General features: G+C 38.8%; 2 protein-coding genes across 3 annotated transcripts in view; one reads left to right on the top strand and one right to left on the bottom strand.

The window, feature by feature from the left end:
- Positions 1 to 221: 221 nt before the first annotated feature.
- prox2 (prospero homeobox 2) lies at positions 222 to 16189 on the bottom strand. 2 transcript variants are annotated; one of them, XM_061967996.2, is made up of 5 exons: positions 16173 to 16189; positions 13639 to 15135; positions 10545 to 10655; positions 9208 to 9402; positions 222 to 1607 (listed from the first exon to the last, which is right to left on the bottom strand). In XM_061967996.2, the coding sequence occupies exons 2-5, from the start codon at positions 15115 to 15117 to the stop codon at positions 1440 to 1442; spliced, it is 1953 nt and encodes a 650-aa protein (XP_061823980.2). In that variant the 5' UTR covers positions 15118 to 15135; positions 16173 to 16189; the 3' UTR covers positions 222 to 1439. The 2 variants fall into 2 exon arrangements, with proteins under 2 accessions (XP_061823980.2, XP_061823981.2); XM_061967997.2 differs by having other exon boundaries at positions 16164 to 16187.
- A 1308-nt stretch (positions 16190 to 17497) lies between these two features.
- dlst (dihydrolipoamide S-succinyltransferase) overlaps positions 17498 to 18134 on the top strand; it is a 44597-nt gene continuing 43960 nt past the window's right edge. Inside the window, exon 1 of the mRNA XM_061968729.2 lies at positions 17498 to 17632. Within this exon, the coding sequence (XP_061824713.1) occupies positions 17570 to 17632 (63 nt within the window). The 5' untranslated portion in view covers positions 17498 to 17569. The remainder of the gene's footprint in view (positions 17633 to 18134) is intronic.

The raw sequence follows: 18134 nt of genomic DNA, 5'->3' as shown, positions 1-18134 counted from the left end.
GTCTCAAATAGTTTGCATTTTAAATTATTAAATGAGTCCTGTTTTTGACAGGTGACACACCTACAGTAAGGTCTACCTCGCTTCTTAATCAAAGTCAGCTGGGACAGACTCCAGTTCACCTGGTTGTCTAAATTGTACTCTTTTCCACTGCAGGCCACTTAAGTGGAAGTCAATAACATGAGAAAACCTAAATATCTATCAAAAACATAAAAAAGACAAATAATAACCAGAAAATGTACCGTACGATGGCAACATTTTTGAAATGTTTTTTTTTCTGCTCACTATACAGTATATCTCTTATTTCAAATATTAATGAATAAATGAAATGTGCCTTCCTATTTTTTGTGTCCTTGGGCAAGACACTTCACGCACCTTACTTCCTGGTGTATGAATGTCGGCACAGATTGGTAGTTGCGTTTAAGTCAGTCTACCACCACACTACACCAATGTGTGAATCTGGAATAAATGAATGATGGGTTTTCGATGTTAAGCACTTTAGGTTTCTGAAAAATATGTGCTATATAAATCTATTACTGTTATCATTGTCATAAAAACTAGTGGCTAAGCAGGTGGCGATATAATACATTTGTAGGTCGACATACAGCAGGGGTCTTAAACTTAATTTACGTCGGGGTCGCTGGGTATAGACACTTTAAAATCCTATTTAACCGTGTGACTAAATGTGTTAACTACCAGCAGTTAAAGTGGTGACCCTGATCTATAGTAGACCTTAAGTCATTATAAATGTATAAATGATACTGTATATTTTAAAACAGTTAAGTTTCCGAGGAGATGGTCAGAAACATACTGCTTGCTTGCAGGAAGTTGCTCCTTGTATTGCCTGATGTTTGTTTGTTGTTATAGTATACTTAACTATTAGCCAATGGGCCGCAATTACATTAAACTATGATGTTAAGTAGGAGGGCCACAAAATATGGGCCACGAGTTTGAAACCCTTGACGTACAATATGCCTGCTGTGCTATGCTAACCTTTTTATTGTGAACTTTTGCTTTTCTTTTTAGTGGCGCTAAAAAAATAATTTGAGGTCAATCAAGTTATTTATTGTATTATTTGAATAAAAAAACAGAACATGAATCAATGAGACTAGATGTGAATGGATTGTTAATTTTCCTCATGTACGGTACTCCAATGCCCATCCTTGGTTGATAATACTAAAAAAGTAGAATTACATCTCTGTAAACATTTGGCACACATGAATTTTCTAATAGTACCGAGGCTGTACTTATTATACAAGTACAAGTAAAAACTACACAACCAAATAATAATCCTCTACAAGAATATTAACAAGCTACCTACTGTAGTCATCCAACAACAGCTACATTTCACTTCACTAAAAAGCACCACAAGAAATGATAATACTCCAGTGGCTAACTTCCAATGTCACCAAATTCCTAACCCCTTTTTTGTCCACCTTGTTCTACAAATAGGTAGACGTCTTGAACTCATCTGGAACGTCACAGTCCAGTTTACAAATCACCTTGTAGATGGCCTTTTTCCATGAGGGGTCGGAATCTTTGGCCGCAGAAATGGCTTTGTAAAATTCATGCAAAGTAATCTCAGCGACCTCCAGGAATTTGTCCGGAACCTGGAAAAGAAGATAAGTAGCGAGACTGAGTAAAGACGGCCATGCTAAAAACATATCCTATCTTAAAATAGGACTTTGTTAGAATGTAGCTCCAAAAATGTGCAGCAAGACTAGATGTGCTGTTAGCATTCACAGCACGTTTGCATCAATCTACCTGATGAAAAGGACAATCTGCTTTGTTTTCATCACACACACACACACACACACACACACACACACACACACACACACACACACACACACACACACACACACACACACACACACACACACTCACACACACACACACACACACACACACAGTTCTGCAGATGCAGTGCAGCTATTGTTCACTTCAAAAGAGAAGCTTCTTTAATTGGCTTGACTTGCTGGAATTTGTAACAGAAGGGTCAATATCAAGTTATTCACTTAATAATAATCATTCAGGGGTTTAACTGATGGTCAATAATTATTTCATTTGTGTGCAATTAATGGTTGATTAATCACATTTTGAAGTTAAAATAGAGTGCAGTACCTGGCTGTGAACAGCAGAGGCGCTGTTGATTTACACTCGTTTGGGAAAAGCGGGAGAAAATGGATGGATGGATGGATGTAGCCTAAAACTTAAGAACATATTTGCTATGGAATTTGCTTTTTTCTTCCTATTTATTTCTAATGTTAAACTCTGATAAATAGGGTGCTCAAAACAATCAATTCACATCCAAATCGCATTTTTTATTTTTTCCAAATCCAAATCGAATCATATTTTTTGAGAATCGTTTTTTTTTAAATGTGGGGTTTTTTTTGCTATTTTTTTTCTTTTAATAATCTATTTTTGGATTAAAATATTAAACAACCATATTGATATTATTATTGATATTGTTCCATCCATCCATCCATTTTCTACCGCTTATTCCCTTTTGGGGTCGCAGGGGGCGCTGGAGCCTATCTCAGCTACAATCGGGCGGAAGGCGGGGTACACCCTGGACAAGTCGCCACCTCATCGCAGGGCCAACACAGATAGACAAACAACATTCACACTCACATCCACACACTAGGGCCAATTTAGTGTTGCCAATCAACTTATCTGTTGCCTTTATTAATTCCTTTTTTAGTATTGTATTTAATAAGCGTTGTATTTGTATGTTCTTTGCTTTGTAAATTTCTATCCTAACTCCTAAGTAGCACGGTGGCATAGGGGTTAGTGCATGTGCCTCACAATACGAAGGTCCTGAGTTCAATCCCGGGCTCGGGATCTTTCTGTGTGGAGTTTGCATGTTCTCCCCGTGACTGCGTGGGTTCCCTCCGGGTACTCCGGCTTCCACCCACCTCCAAAGACATGCACCTGGGGATAGGTTGATTGGCAACACTAAATGGTCCCTAGTGTGTGAATGTGAGTGTGAATGTTGTCTGTCTAAGTGTTGGCCCTGCGATGAGGTGGCGACTTGTCCAGGGTGTACACCGCCTTCCGCCCGAATGCAGCTGAGATAGGCTCCAGCAACCCCCGTGACCCCGAAAGGGACAAGCGGTAGAAAACGGATGGATGGATGGATGGATGGATGGATGGATGGACTCCTAAGTATCTGCTCGTTAGTGTTACCATATCTGAGTTATTGTGTAGAAATATGCTCTGCGATGAGGATGCGACTTGTCCAGAGTGTACACCGCCTTCCGCCTGACTGCAGCTGAGATAGGCTCCAGCACCCCCCGCGATCCCGAAAGGGACAAGCAGTAGAAAACGGATGGATGGATGGATGGATGGATGGATGGGGAAATAACTACAAAAGTAGGCTTCAGTCACTAACCATGTTACAAAAAAGATCAGTTAGAATAATACATAATATTGGTTATAGAGAACACTCAAACCCTTAATTGGATCAAAAATATTGAAATTCCACGATATTGGGAATTTGCAAACTGCTAAAATTATAATCTGCTACCCAAGAATGTACAATAATTCTTCTCAACAAAGGAGGATAAAAATAACCTTAGAGAAAGTGTTATTTTTAAACATTTAGTATTTCCATCCATCCATCCATTATCTACCGCTTGTCCCTTTCAGTATGTGGAATTAAATTATGGGATGGAATAAGTAAAGAAATCAAACAATGTACTAATATGATCCAATTTAAGACTCTGTTCAAACGCATAGTGTTTACAAAGTACAAAGAAGAAAACATATATATATAAACATTATGAACTTATTAATAATCTTATCTATCTCACCATATGACATACAACTTACTTTACTGATCATTATTTATTTTTTATGTTATTATTTATGGAGTATATTGTGAATAAATTGAGAACAGGAAGTGAACAAAAGTGTTAGCAATTGCCATATAATTGAAAAGGGGTAGAATTAAATAAGCTGGGCTCCTTCCTACTCCTTTTCAAACATGTTGAAAAGAAAAACTGGAAATTGTGATCATGTTGTATCATGTTGTAATTGTATACGTGTTCGAAATAAACTCAAAACCAAACCAAACCAAGTATTGTAAAGATGGGATTAGGTTGGAGTTGGGGTTGCTTAATTTTCTTTTATCAGACTGATTAACATTCTGTGATTGTTGAAAATGGAATAAACATTTTTTTTTTAAAGACCTTGTGTAGGCCAACATTCCGCATATAAGTCGTACGTCAGCAGCCAAGAGTAGCTTTTGTAACCTGTAACCTATTTTGAAAAGATTTTATCATAATTTATATACCAAATATATTACGAGAATCCTGTTGAATCAAGAATCGTTTTGGAATCGAATCATCACTTCAAAAATTGGAATTGAAGCAAATCGCGAGGTGCCCAAAGATTCCCACGCCTACTGAAAAATATTGGAAACAAGATAATTCTTCAAATTAAAAAAAAAAAAATATATATATATATATATATATATTAAAAAATATATTTGTGCCATCTAAAATTACTAATAAAATTATAGTGTTGAAATGCATATTTAATTACCGGTAATTGTTAATTTTCCTCATAGTCAATTTGGGAAATAGAATATTTCTGGAAATTGAGGTCAATCATTTTGAAAAATATAAATATATATATTTATATTTTATATATATATTTTTTTTCATATTCTTTTTAAAATGTGTAACATAATTATTTATTATAAATGTATTATTAACAAAAACATCACATTAAACACAGGTGATCAGGGGTTAGCTTCCAAGACCACCAGTGGATGGCGAAAAACAAATAATTAGTGTAAAAGCCCTAAAAATGCCTATTTTGATAGTGAAACTGTGGTAATCTGAAATTTCCCTGCTCATTTCTGTTGTTGTCTGCACACCATGTTCACTCTCTCTCTCATCCTCAGTTTGGAGTGCAGCTGGCTCGAGGCAGCAGCACACACCTGACATTGATTAGGGGCAGTCTATTTAACCTGGCTGCTGGCGGCTTGTGAGCGCCGGAACTTTGTCTACTGCTTTCTTCAGACACATTTGTATTTTGACTCGCCAGCGGACTCACGAGTTCGTCTTGTGCATCATCTCAGGTTTGCTTGTATTTTTCCTAGCCTTGTCTAGCGCTTTTATTTTGTACTTTGTTTTTTCAGTATTACTTCTTTCATGAAGTATATTTCCTAGCCTTGTCTAGCGCTTTTATTTTGTACTTTGTTTTTTCAGTATTACTTCTTTCATGAAGTATATCTCCTAGCCTTGTCTAGCGCTTTTGGTTTTTTGTAGGTAATTTATATTGGTAGTTTTTACATGGTGTGTTTTTGTGTGTTTGCCACCATCGCCTTTGTTTTTGCTATTGTGTGCTACCTCTTGAATAAAGAGAGACTATTGACAGCACGCTAAACGTCTCTGCATCCTTGGGATCCACCACACCAGATCGTTACAGAAACCATGCGTCTCACTCTAATCAATTAAATATATATGAATTCTGTTTTACAAATTAAGAAAAAACTACAGACATAAAGTATAAAAAACGTGCAGTTACACAACATGACTGTTGAGAATTTTGACAGAATTGACTTGTGAGACAAGCACCTTCTGGTGAATTATTGGCTGTGGCACCTCTCCTCTGCAGATAGGGTCATCAAACCACTTTCTATTGCAGGGGTGGGCAATTAATTTTTACCGGGGGCCGCATGAGCAACCCGAGCACTGCTGGAGGGCCAATTCGACAATATTTCAATAAAATGTTGCTCAATATTATTTTTGATGTATACCGTAAGATAAATAATAATAATAATAAGAATAATAAGAATAATTAAGTAATAATAATAATACTTTCATTTAACCTAACTTAACTTTATACCAAAAGCACTGCTTTGGAAATCATTTGTACCCCTTTCAGAGATCACATTTAGTTGCCCTTAAACATCCTCATGTTGCAAGATGAAATGTAAGCATAGGATGAAGAGTGCATTCCTGTAACTTTCTCTAGTAACAGCATTCCATGATTAATATCAATAAATTAACATTAATAATACATGACAGTAGAATATGCACACGTATGACTGAGGAGTCATAGTGTAACTTTGTGTGGTGTTTGAGTTGTCTGACTTTTTGTGTGGCCATAAACGCACCAGTGGCTTAGTGGTATGCGTGTTGGTGACAGATGACAAGTTGGTTTTGGCCTACTTTGTACGGCAGAAAATGAGTAGAAGTAGAAGTGTTTTACTCATGTTTTTGGTGTGGTTATGGCCGAATATGAACAGTTTTGCTCAATAAAGTGATCGATATAATTCCTGTCCTCTAAGCATCTCGATAGACGTTACAATAATTGAACGGTGTTCAATTGAACGGTGTTGACGAACACCGTTAGGGCCGCTTGTTGTCACTGTCACTCAGAGTTGCATTGCAAAATTACACAGAATAAATGTGTTTATTTTGTTCAGAATTCAGATGGGTTTGATTTGGTGCACGGCATATATTTGCTGTGCGCAGAGGACGTTTGAGCAGTGCGCAATTGCGCAGGCGCGCACCTTAGAGGGAACGTTGCTTGGCAGTCCATGTCTTGTTGAAAACACGCCATTCGTCATCAACTTTTCTCTTTTTAGCGTCTCGGGAATAACCGTGCATCACTTGTCGCTGTGCACCTTCACTCACAGGTTACACACGGACATACGTCTATAAATAACACGTTTCAAAATAAAAGCAGCACAGTTGAATTGCGCGCACGACATAGATGTTTTTTCAACTTTATTTTGTAATTTGGGATTGCAGCTGTTCACATTCACTCACAATCACGCACGCGCATACGTCCACACGGAAGTTATACAAATAACGCTTTTCAAAACAAAAGCAGCACCGTTGTATTGCACACTCGACATAGGTACTTTTTTTAAATTTATTTTGTAATTTATGATTGGCCTCACGCGGGCCGGACAGGGACGCACAAAGGGCCGGATGTGGCCCGCGGGCCGCAGAATGCCCAGGTCTGTTCTATTGAATAAGTTAACCAAAAACTATTTAAAATTCAAAGACGAGAAAAGAAATGTCTGGGTGTGCAAATGCTGAACCGCGAATAGGCGGGGAACTACTCGACTTGTGACTTGATAATAAAAGATGTTGGTTGGAAAATAACTTGGATAATGTAAAGCAGAACTGGGCAAATTAAGGTACGGAGGCCACATGCGGCCGGTTAAGCTTTTTAATCTGGCCCGCCGGACATTCCCAAATAATTTTTTTTAAATCTTTAAGATTGAAACTGTGGCTGCAATTATGATGTGCAACGATGTTTTGAAATTACCGTAGGTCTTGAACTATACAAAGTATTTCAATTGTTGGAATCTGCGCTTTTGCATGATATACTAGTTACTATGGTAATCTACGTCACAGCAGCTCAGATGAGGCACCAAGCAGTGTGGGTGGGGAGCGTTTTCACAAAGTGTTTCCAGAGCGGCCAGCCTGAAATGCGGGTGTCAGGGACAGACTCGGAAGGATATTTTTACAACAAAGTTCTAAAGCTTAGTGCAGTGGTTCTTAACCTGGGTTCGATCGAACCCTAGGGGTTCGGGGAGTCGGGCTCAGGGGTTCGGCGGAGGTCAAGACACACCCGACTCATCGTGTAAATAAAAACTTCTCCCTATCGGCATATTACGGATACAGCAACAGCAGAAGTTACACTGATTTGCAGGTGTGTAATTTGTTGTGAGTTTATGCACTGTGTTGGTTTTGTTCTTTGAACAAGGTGATGTTCATGCACGGTTCATTTTGTGCACCAGTAAAAAAACATGGTAACACTTTAGTATGGGGAACATATTCACCATTTATTAGTTGCTTATTAACATGCAAACTAGTAACATATTGGCTCTTAACTAGTCATTATTAAGTACTTATTAATGCATTATTCGGCATGGCCTTATTATAACCCTGGCCCTAACCCTCTAACCCTAACCCTAACCAAATAACTCTAAATTAAGTCTTTGTTACTTAGAAAATGTTCCCCTAGTGTCCAAAAAACTCTAAATTAAGTCTTTGTTACTTAGAATATGTATTACCAAAAACATAACTTTGTCTTGAATTTGAAAAAAATGTTTTTTTATTTTTCACTAAAGAAGGGTTCGGTGAATGCGCATATGAAACTGGTGAGGTTCGGTACCTCCAACAAGGTTAAGAACCACTGGCTTAGTGATATATCAGATACATCAGATTGTAGGTGGGGTTTTTTTACCCTTCACATTCATATTTCACTGTGTTTGTTGCATTTTTGTTGCGTTTCGCTTGATTGTAAAATATGTCGATCGAGAGGGGGTGTGACGTTCATATGTTGTCAATATTCAGTGTTTTATCATTCATAGTTAATATTGTACATCCCGCATTCTTTATTTTCATGGACATTCTGGGTGTCTCATTCAGTACAAAAATGTACAATTCCATTCCGTTTTTTAAGGTGGTCTGTCATAACGTTTTTAGCATTCAATCAGACATTACTGTGAGGTTTTGTATTAGTGTATCTAAAAATAGATATACCGGCCCCCAGACAACATTTTTTTCTCTAAATTTGGCCCCCGAGTTAAAATAATTGCCCAGGTCTGATGTAAAGGGTAACTTGTCACCTAGGAACATCTAAATATTTTGCTAAAAACATATTTGGTTTGTGTATATTCATACTGGAGGTATTGTAACACATATTTCTATGTGACAAATATTTTGTGCAAGCTATTAAGACTATAGCTCATGCACACAAAGTGCAGTCGCAAAGGATGCTGGGAGAAACCGCCCTTGTTTACCATCCACTGACCAGTTGGCACAACAGTTGTTGGTATACAATTTTTTTCTTTCCTGACACAAATCAGCGCTGGGAAAGGAATGTCTTAGTCCCAAGGTAAAGAAAACGCTCGCATCCCTTTCCCACCGAGTGGCCTTCTGCCTCCGAATCCACAGCGTCTTTCTCAGCATTCCGCATCAGTAGCAATCTGGGCCTCGCTCAGGCGTATGGGTCCTCTAATCCGGAGTTGTTTTAGCGGGATTTTGCGGCTTCCTCTTCCCACAGTTTGCTAAAGCATCACTCTGGAGTTTGGATAATCGCAGTGAAGGCTGGCGAGCCACAGGTGCAGTGTGACCCGCGGGTTAGCAGGGAGGAGCAAACGCGAGGAGAACATGCAGGAGTTTTTAACTTAGCAAGGTGCTGTTAGACATGTGAAAATGAAGTGGCACTTACATGAAAGTCGTTGGCCTTATTGTAGTGCATGTTGAGCGCACGGAACAGCTCGGAGTCTCGGCTAACTGTGATGTCTTTGGCCTCGGTGATGCCGTCTACAATGGCTTGGCGGGAAAACTTCTCCATCTGGATGTAGTAGAACTCCCTGAAGTTACTGAACCACTTGATCAGCTGAGAAGTGATGCAGCGGTTGAACTGGAAAATAGAAAAGATGACGTTTGAATGAAATGACAGTAAATTGTGGTGTCTTGAGGCAACAAACCTCAATCCTGACATCTCACCTCCTGTTTAGAAATGTAAAGGAGAATGAAAATTGTTTTTTAAGGGATAAATTGGTCATTCCTATCTGAGACTTCAATTAAAACCCACCAAATTAAAATGATTAAGCTCTGTGCTTTTAAATCCAATACATTTAATGGACTCTGTGGCAGATTTGGCATTATTAAAGGCTGTCGCAATAATTGACTGTGGAAATTTGCGTTAGGTACCTGTGGGGCAAAATTCCAGCTAATCTTCTGTCACCCTCCCAGACGCAAATTGCACAGATCTTTTCCAACCCGTAAAAAAACATCTGCCAGGCCTGTGTATTTCTAAACTTCAATCTTGACATCAGTGGTGTTATTCTATCTTGTCATCCAGAAAGATGGGTGAAAGGAAAAAAGGCCTAAGGGCTGGGCAGGCATCAAAGACGCTTCTCCTTCCACTGGTGTGAGAATGCGGCGTGGTAAGGACACAAGGAAGCTTCCCTCGTGTTGACTCGGGCTGATAGGATGGAATCAGACACTCGGATTAGTCGCTCTTTTGTTCCGTGCCACTTCCCACCGCCAGATTGTGTGCAAGGAGGAGACGTTCGCAGGCCGCCGCCGCCACAGCAAACTCCCCCTAGCCCCCTGACCCGGAGGTCAGTTTAGGAAAACTGCGAGCCACCGTTTTGGAGAACTTTTGGAATGAAGGCAAGAACTGAGTTAAGAGTCATGGCTTAACACAAGACCACAAGAGGCCAACAGGATGTTGTGTTTAGAGCCGGCAAGTTTCTAATACCAACTCTCTTGTTGACACTCAATAGCAATGCCTTGCCTAGAGAGTCCTTTGTCACTCCATTTGCTGACTGGAGAGGCTTTTTTCAAACAGAGAATAGCTCTGTATCTCCCTCTGCCCCAGGACACACTAGCAGCTCACTGCCTTTGTTATTTAAACCCTCTGCGTTTTTGTTTCTCTCCTCCGACACACTGCTGCTCTTTCTGTCGCAAACACACACTGACAAGTTGATACCGGGGCGGGTTAGACGCAGTAGACACGCTTCTAGAGTTTGTTACATTTCGCTATTAACATATTACCTTGACATCAGGGAAGAATGTCTTCAGGACATTGGAGCTGGGGTAGCGGGTGTAGAAGAACATCAATTTGGCCTTCTTCAGGTGACTCGGGGTGAGGCCCTCCTGGATGTTCAGCATCACGTTAAGGCACACAAAATAATCTGTGGTGCAAAATGATAGTGGAGCAAAGTATTGTGTTGCATCAATCTTCAGCTAAATTCAATTTGGCTGAGGACTAGCTCGGCGTTAAGCGTGCAGTCAATAATGACCCTAACATGTGCTTATTGGCAAAACAGAATTACGAATTTGATTAGGGATTTTTAATTAGCAAGTAAAGCACTTCATGGCTGGCTGTTAAGACGATAGAGGGGCTAATTTAAAGACAACATATGTCGCTTGGGCTCTCGCTTTCGAGGAATAAAGATGAAGTTCGAGGTACTTTAAATTGACATCGTTGCTAAAAGATTTTGATATAAAAAATTGTGCTGTCAAATGATTTTCCTAATCAGATTATACATACTTTAATATTTGTATTAAACATAATTAATCACAGGTATAACCCGCTTGCATAATTTGAATTAACTTTAAAAAAGAGCCCAATATTTGAACACAAATGCATTTTTATTGTCAGAATTACATACAAAAACTTTTTAAATCTTTACCTGAATGCATGTAAATGATCCGCTCAGAATTATCTAAAGTTGAGTCATGGTGTTATTCGGAGTGAAATTTGTCCTGCTCACTGACCGTATAACAACTCTTAACACCTTTCAGAAAATCGGACACAGTTAAGGAAAAGAAACGTGTACGGCCAAAATAAATCTGCATATATAAACTTGAGTTAACTTTTGACAGTCCTAATATATGTATGGGTATAGGACATTTTAATGAATGAAGTTGCCACTCTAATTTTCCCGCCTGTGGCAACGATGAACATTTCCTCTATAGTCCATCACAATGCCTCAGGTCGAAAAATGTTTTCATCGGGCCACAACATAATACATTTATTAGGAAGGTCTAGCTTTGAAACAAGGATGTGGGAATGAAAGCTTAATGAGCTATTGTTCAAAGAGAAGCAGAGAAGCTTTAAAGCTCAAATACATTACATATTTCTTGCCAAAATATATCTAAAAGCTGATTTTCTCCATGAGGTATATAATAAATGTAATCACACTGATATGGACATCAAAAAGTTGTCTTAAGCAATTGAACAAGTTGCTCAACGTTGGTTTTCTTTCTGTGTTCACATCATCTTGTACTTCATGTTCAATTGTGCGCATTCTGACAAAGGTACCCAACAACACATGCTCAAGACAAGAGCTGAAGTGTTATGGTTGGGAGGCACTTATGATTTCAACCAGCACTCAGATGTGACCTTTTAGATGCACCCCCATCACTGTGATGATGGAGAAATAGATCCTGCACCTTTTCAAGTAAGGAAAAAAAAAAAGATGCTTCCTGAAACAGAACACGATGCTTTCTATGCCTTTGAAAAATCAGCTTTTGTTCCTGGCCAATTCTTATCAAAGCTTTGTATTCCTTTTTATTTGTCTTTTTCCAGACTTAAAGTCATTACTCTGCTCAGATTAAAGAAGACGCCATAATTTTCGATGGGGGAAGAGGGGCAGATCAAAGAAATAAATTCTCCTTGAAGTTACTAGTGCTGCCCATTCTGTAACAGACCTCTGCCCGTCAAAGCTCAAGTACAGTGTGTCCAAAGGAAAAAGCAGGGAGTCAAAACAAGTGCACTATAGAGTAGTGTTTGTATTGTTTATCTGGATACACTGCAGTCAAATTGTACTTAATGTACATGGATGCTGAGAGATATTCGTGTTAATGCAATGTTCTTCTCATATTAATTGCAGTACCTTTAGCTGAGGACTTTATACATGCAGCAGCCTTTAGGTTCTGTTCACTACATTTACCCAACCACATGAATTAACAGTTCTGTACAAATGCTAGTCAGAGACATGGCTCCTAGATGGGAGGAGCCGTTGCTAAGGAGATTCAAACCCAATCAAAAAACAAAATGTGGATCTTCTCCCATGCCAAATAATTGAACAACCACAACATTATAATGCACTGTAAATGCAATGTGTGGAAAATGATGCTGTGGCATCACCATAAAGCACCTGATCAGTGTCCATCTTGCTCTTACGCCCCTCTAGTGCAGGCTGACCCAGGAATGAGATAGTCAAATGATACTCAAAGTTTACTCAAAAATGCCTTTGAATTAAATGCATTTAAAGTATGCCTTATCTGCATGGATATAACATTGTTAAATTACATAATGCTAACTATGATCAAAGACACACATTTTTGCAGGCTTCTCGGAGGTTACTTAACATGTGTTATGTGCCTAAATAGTCTCTTTTGGTAAATTTCAGTGCGTGCAAAAATATCTGAAATTATGGAAATAATGTCTCTCTTTAGTAAAAAATAATAGCTCTCTTTTCAAGTCTTTCTGGACGAATAACTTCCAACATATTTATGTAAACCAGGATCATTTCATCACAAAAAAATGTGAAAACAATACACGTCCTGAAAAAATAGAACATTTGGTCATCCTACTGTTGTGGGAATATCATTTTGCAAATAGGAATTGGCTTTCAATGATTGGATTATTTTGTGGAATTGGTTCGTGATATAATTGCATTTTGGCGCAATTGAGGCTTCAAGGTGAGTTACACTACAAAAGGGCTGATGATTTCTTCTCAACATATTTGATGTCGGAAGATGATCAAAAAACATAACGAAGTTAAACGACATCCATAGTATTATTCTGTTCAACCTAGTAGTAACATAGAAACAGCAGTTCAGAACATTCAGAGACAGTCTACCAAACCCATCAAAAATACTTACGATGAATTGAGGACTTATTTTGAAATGTCTTGTTATTGACTGTTCTTGCATCATTTTGTTCCTTTGAATTTTTTTTGCTCAACGCAATCATCTTGCAGCATTCACACGCATTTTTGTATGCCCATCTCTTTCCAAATTAAAAAATGCTCAATTAATTTCTGCAAGCTATCTGGACCTTTTTACTTTCTAAGTTTGGAAACAGCCTGCATGGCTTGAAAAGTGAAAAACAGGTTAATTTGTGAAAGGATATGTTGAGAGACATGTAGGAGTGACGGTCAGCCATACTCTGCAGATCGCCACACTCCAGTTTCACATGAGGAAGGCATAGATTGTCAACGGTCACTGCGCCCAGGCCAGAGGGACAAGCGTGGTGGCTGAGGTGGCCTGGTGTTACCTTGCCTCTTAATGCGATGGTGTCCCACGGTAGGTCCACAGGGTCTGGAGAGGATCTGTCCATTGAATGGGACATGCAGTGGAGACCTGCGTAGTTAGAATGCGGCCCATACTTGAGAAGGTGCTCCAAAATCTGACTATCATGCATAGGGGTGCTGTAGTTGAACTGGAATGGCGTCTGGTGCACAGGATAGGGCCTCTTCACTGTTGGGGTGACTGAGCTCAGAGGTGACGCAACAGGTTTGCGAATAACCAGTGACAGGGCCTCGGTCTGGTCTTGGTGCATTTCAGAGTTTTCGTAATACTCCAAAGAGTGGGACTTGACTGCACCTTCTTCGGTTTGTAGCTGCTCATGTGTGGAGCTGTCTGATTGGTTCTTTCTGCCAGTACCTGAGCTGATCTGCATATCTGGCGACAGGCACATTCGCTGTTGAGCGGACAGATGCGGCCCTGATGAGGACACCTTTGTAAACACCCTGTCCACGCACTCATTCACAGCTTTAGAGAGCTCTTGCTTCAAGATTTCCCGAAGGTTCTGATTCTCCCTATGGTGTGCAAAGTTACCAACTACTTTGATTCTGTCATCACACTCTGTAATCACTCGGCTGTCGCACTCGATTGTTACAGCTGCCCTTTCCCTGTTATCATGATCAGCATCCTCCCGGTTATACACTTGAAGAAATTTTTCCTGGAGTTGACGTAGAAGCCTTTGCATGCTGTGGAGTTGCTCTTTTAGTTTTTGGCACTCCTCATCTTTGTTGTTTGTATCATGGTGGTCACTTTTAGGTTTTCTACTTGCCGGCCCTCCAATGCTGTGTTCCTGATGCTGAGGGAGCCTTTGTTTACGTTTGTTCTCCCGATATGCCTCTCTGCACTCTCTGGTGTCCCGGCCATCATTTTCGAGTCTCTCATTGTCCCCATGCGGCCTGTTGCTTGGAGACCCAGCCATCACCCTGATTATGTTCTCCACCCTGGCTCTCTTTGCTTGCAGGTGGTCTGACATAGGATGTTCTCCATCTGGGCTGCACCTGGTAGAAATGTGGCCATTTAGGGAAGATCCTTCTGCTGTGCTATCCTTTGAAGACACACTACTGCGGTCCTCCTGTCCGGAGTCAGTAGCAGTAGAGTTTGAAAGGTAGAAATGGCTTTCATCTAGTACCCTTTTGCTGTGGATGGTTTTACGGAGAAGTTGGGATATGATGGATCCGTTGGAGTAGGAAGCAAGTGGTTCATCGTAGATGTTTCTGCGTAAGCAGGGCAGTGTGACATTGTGTTTGTCATCCTCGAGGCAACCTTCAGTGGAGTTGTGTCCGCTCTCATCAGAAGGGCTTAGATTCATGTTCACAAAAATCTCAATCTGGAAATAAATACACACAAAAATAGTAAAGTGAGATAAATAATACTGAAAAAGTTACAATGTGTAAAAACTACATTGAAAAAGCCATTGATGAATATATTGTAAATGTCTATGAACATTAAAGAGGATAGTCAGATCTTGTTTTTGTCTCAAGACCAGTGATCTTATTCAAAGAGTTGAAAGAATGTTTTCCTTTCATGTTATAGTGATAAAAAAGGATAAAAGCAACATTTTGATTTCAACATTCAAAATGTTCAGACATTATTTTAAAAAAGCAAACATCCATTTACTCGCCCTCTAACTTTCTCCATCAGTGCACATTGGGGGTCACAAAATTAACCATGCGTGTTACTCAATAAGTGCATTATTGTTGATCAAATACAGCTGGAATAGATGGGATTTAAAAAACACATTTAGGACATACGGTAAGTGTATGGCAGTCAATATAATAATACATTTTGCTTATTTTTAAATCCTAATTTTATTATATTGTTTATCCAAAAAAAAATCAAAATGATATAATAATTACTACTATATAATATACACATCATAATAACATATACATAGGTACAATAATTATCATATAAATTGTTTATAATTACGTACTTAGATTAGGGCTTGTAGACAAAAAGTCAATACAACCCTTTCCACCCAAAATTGAGTTACATACTGCACATTGAGAGCATATATTACTTTTTCGCTTACATCAACTATTCTCTCATTTAAGATAATAATTGTACTGTAATTTTTTTTTAATTCAATAAACATGTAATATTTAAAAAAATTGTTTTCTTAAAAAGCACACACCAAAGAAAAAGTGGTTTATGTATTCTGCGGCCAATATAAGAGCGATTAAAAACGTATTTATAAAACCGGAAATTGTATGTACTCAAAATGCATCTAACAAAAGAAAGTTCCCAGAATATATGTTCTACAAAATACAACAGAATAGACCCTGCACACAAAATCAAGCCAAGAAGTGGTCGAATTTGGCTTTAGAAAGAAAAAAGTGAGTAAAGTGACAGGACCTTTCTTACCTGTTGCTGGGCTGACAGCCTTACGAACAATGTGGTGTGTGAGCAGTGCACGAGAGCGTTGAAGTGGGCTCAGGGGGCGTGGTGGTGAACGCATCACTCCTGAGGACAAGTGGAGTGACAGTTCATGCTTAGGATTCTTACATCTTCCAGGTTGAAAGCCCAACAATAACCACGTAGAACATTTGGAAATGTGCAAAGAAATCCATAGCTTATTTACACCAGCCTTAAGGTATTTTTAATTTTTTTGCACAATTTATTCTTATAATCGCAAAACAAATGAATACAATTAGACTTTATTTATTTTTTATATTGTATTTTTATTTTATTAGACTTAGACTTAGACTTCCTTTTTATTGTCATTCAAATTTGAACTTTACAGCACAGATAAGAACAACATTTCGTTACATAAGCTCATGGTAGTGCAGGATAAAAAAGCAATAAGGTGCATATATAAAGAAAGAAATATATATAAATAATATATAAATATATATATATAAAAAATAAATATATATAAATATATATAAATAAATAAATAGACCTTTATAATTATATGTTATATAATAACCTTTATTTATAATATGCAACAATCAAGAAATAACAATAAACACAAGTACAGAAACAGTACAAAACAGCGCCAGGGGGTTGGAAACTCAATAAAGTAACTAAAATGTAATGCAAATTATATATATGTAACAAAGTGTAAAGCCATAGGCTCACTCAAGTTCTGTAAATAATCCAAATTTGGAACACAGCATTATAGTTTGCATAGCTTTTTGGTTGTTAGAGGTAGAATTCATTTCATAAAGTAGAATTCTTAATTATTTTTCAAAGGCACAAAAAACAGGTCGGGTATTGAGAAACATCCATTTATGAATATAAAACTTAGCCAATAGTATCATGAGGTTGCAAAGGTAAAATTCATTTTCAAATTGTTTTTCATACAGTGCAAATCCAAATAGCACATTTTTAAAACAAAGCACAAATGTGTCATGAATATTGTCCAGGATGAACCGACAGATGCCCTGCCATAGTGATCGAGTGCTTTCACTACAATTAGACTTTCATAAAGTAGACTACTACAATGTACCAATCGCTCAAAGATAAACGATTATGTGTATTGTGAAGGGGTGTTTGCTATATTCAATAGTTCATGTTTTATTACACCGTGTTAACAAAACATCATCATTACCCATATGTATTTATTTGAGTTATTTTAAGTATATATTTACTGGATTACAGTACCAGATATGTTGTAGGGTTCAGAAGAGTAACTATGCAGACTGCCTTCACACCCATAGTTTACTGCACTTAGTTTGTCCCACGGCACTTCCTCCTTTCCAGCCTGTCGCGGTGACCCGCTCCCCTTCGGTTGGCAGGCTGCTGTCACAACAGCCACCATGTTATCCCATTCCCGGTGTTTGTCCAAGAATATTGGTCGCTCCCTGTCTGCCATCCGCCAGGTAGGCCAACCAGCCCGAATAAAGCAGTTTGTTTAATGACCTCGGTTGGAACCACTCGCTGCATTTGCCCGTGGCTTCGGGCGGTGGTTCAGCCTCTGTCACCGCTAGCATTAGCATTAGCTACTATAGGCCACGGAACAGGCCTTAACATTGTGAGCCAAGGACAGTATGACACTTCGCCGGTTAGGTCTCCTGTGTGCCGGTGCTACCTCCCGCAACATTCCTATGAATGCAGGTTGTTGCTATCATAGCTTAGCGTTGGTCTGTCTTTAAACACAGCAATGCCGTCAAAGTTATCTGAAACTTTGCATTGCTGGCTAACTAGCAGGAGCATGCTATTGCTAACTCAAGTAATTTTAATGTTTTCAAATAGCACGTTGATAAACTTAGCTGTCAAATTAGGTTTTGCGAGCGGAAACCGCTGACAAAAGGATCTATCTTGACTTATATATGTGAATACTTCGAAAACCGAATACGTATATCTTATGGTAACAAGAACTTA

The sequence above is a fragment of the Nerophis lumbriciformis genome, linkage group LG08, assembly GCF_033978685.3.
Source record: "Nerophis lumbriciformis linkage group LG08, RoL_Nlum_v2.1, whole genome shotgun sequence".
NCBI classification, from domain to species: domain Eukaryota; kingdom Metazoa; phylum Chordata; class Actinopteri; order Syngnathiformes; family Syngnathidae; genus Nerophis; species Nerophis lumbriciformis.
Note: the sequence above shows the minus strand (reverse complement) of the source record. Positions and strands in the feature narration are given on the sequence as shown.

Bases quoted from the DNA above. Each gene is read 5' to 3' on its own strand.
- prox2 (XM_061967996.2), bottom strand. From the start codon at position 15,117: ATGAATCTAAGCCCTTCTGATGAGAGCGGACACAACTCCACTGAAGGT. The intron at 10,656-13,638 runs AACATATCCTTT...AACGTGATGCTG, and splicing joins GTCACTCCTACATGTCTCTC to AACATCCAGGAGGGCCTCAC. The intron at 9,403-10,544 runs GTAATATGTTAA...TCTATTTTCCAG, and splicing joins CATTCTTCCCTGATGTCAAG to TTCAACCGCTGCATCACTTC.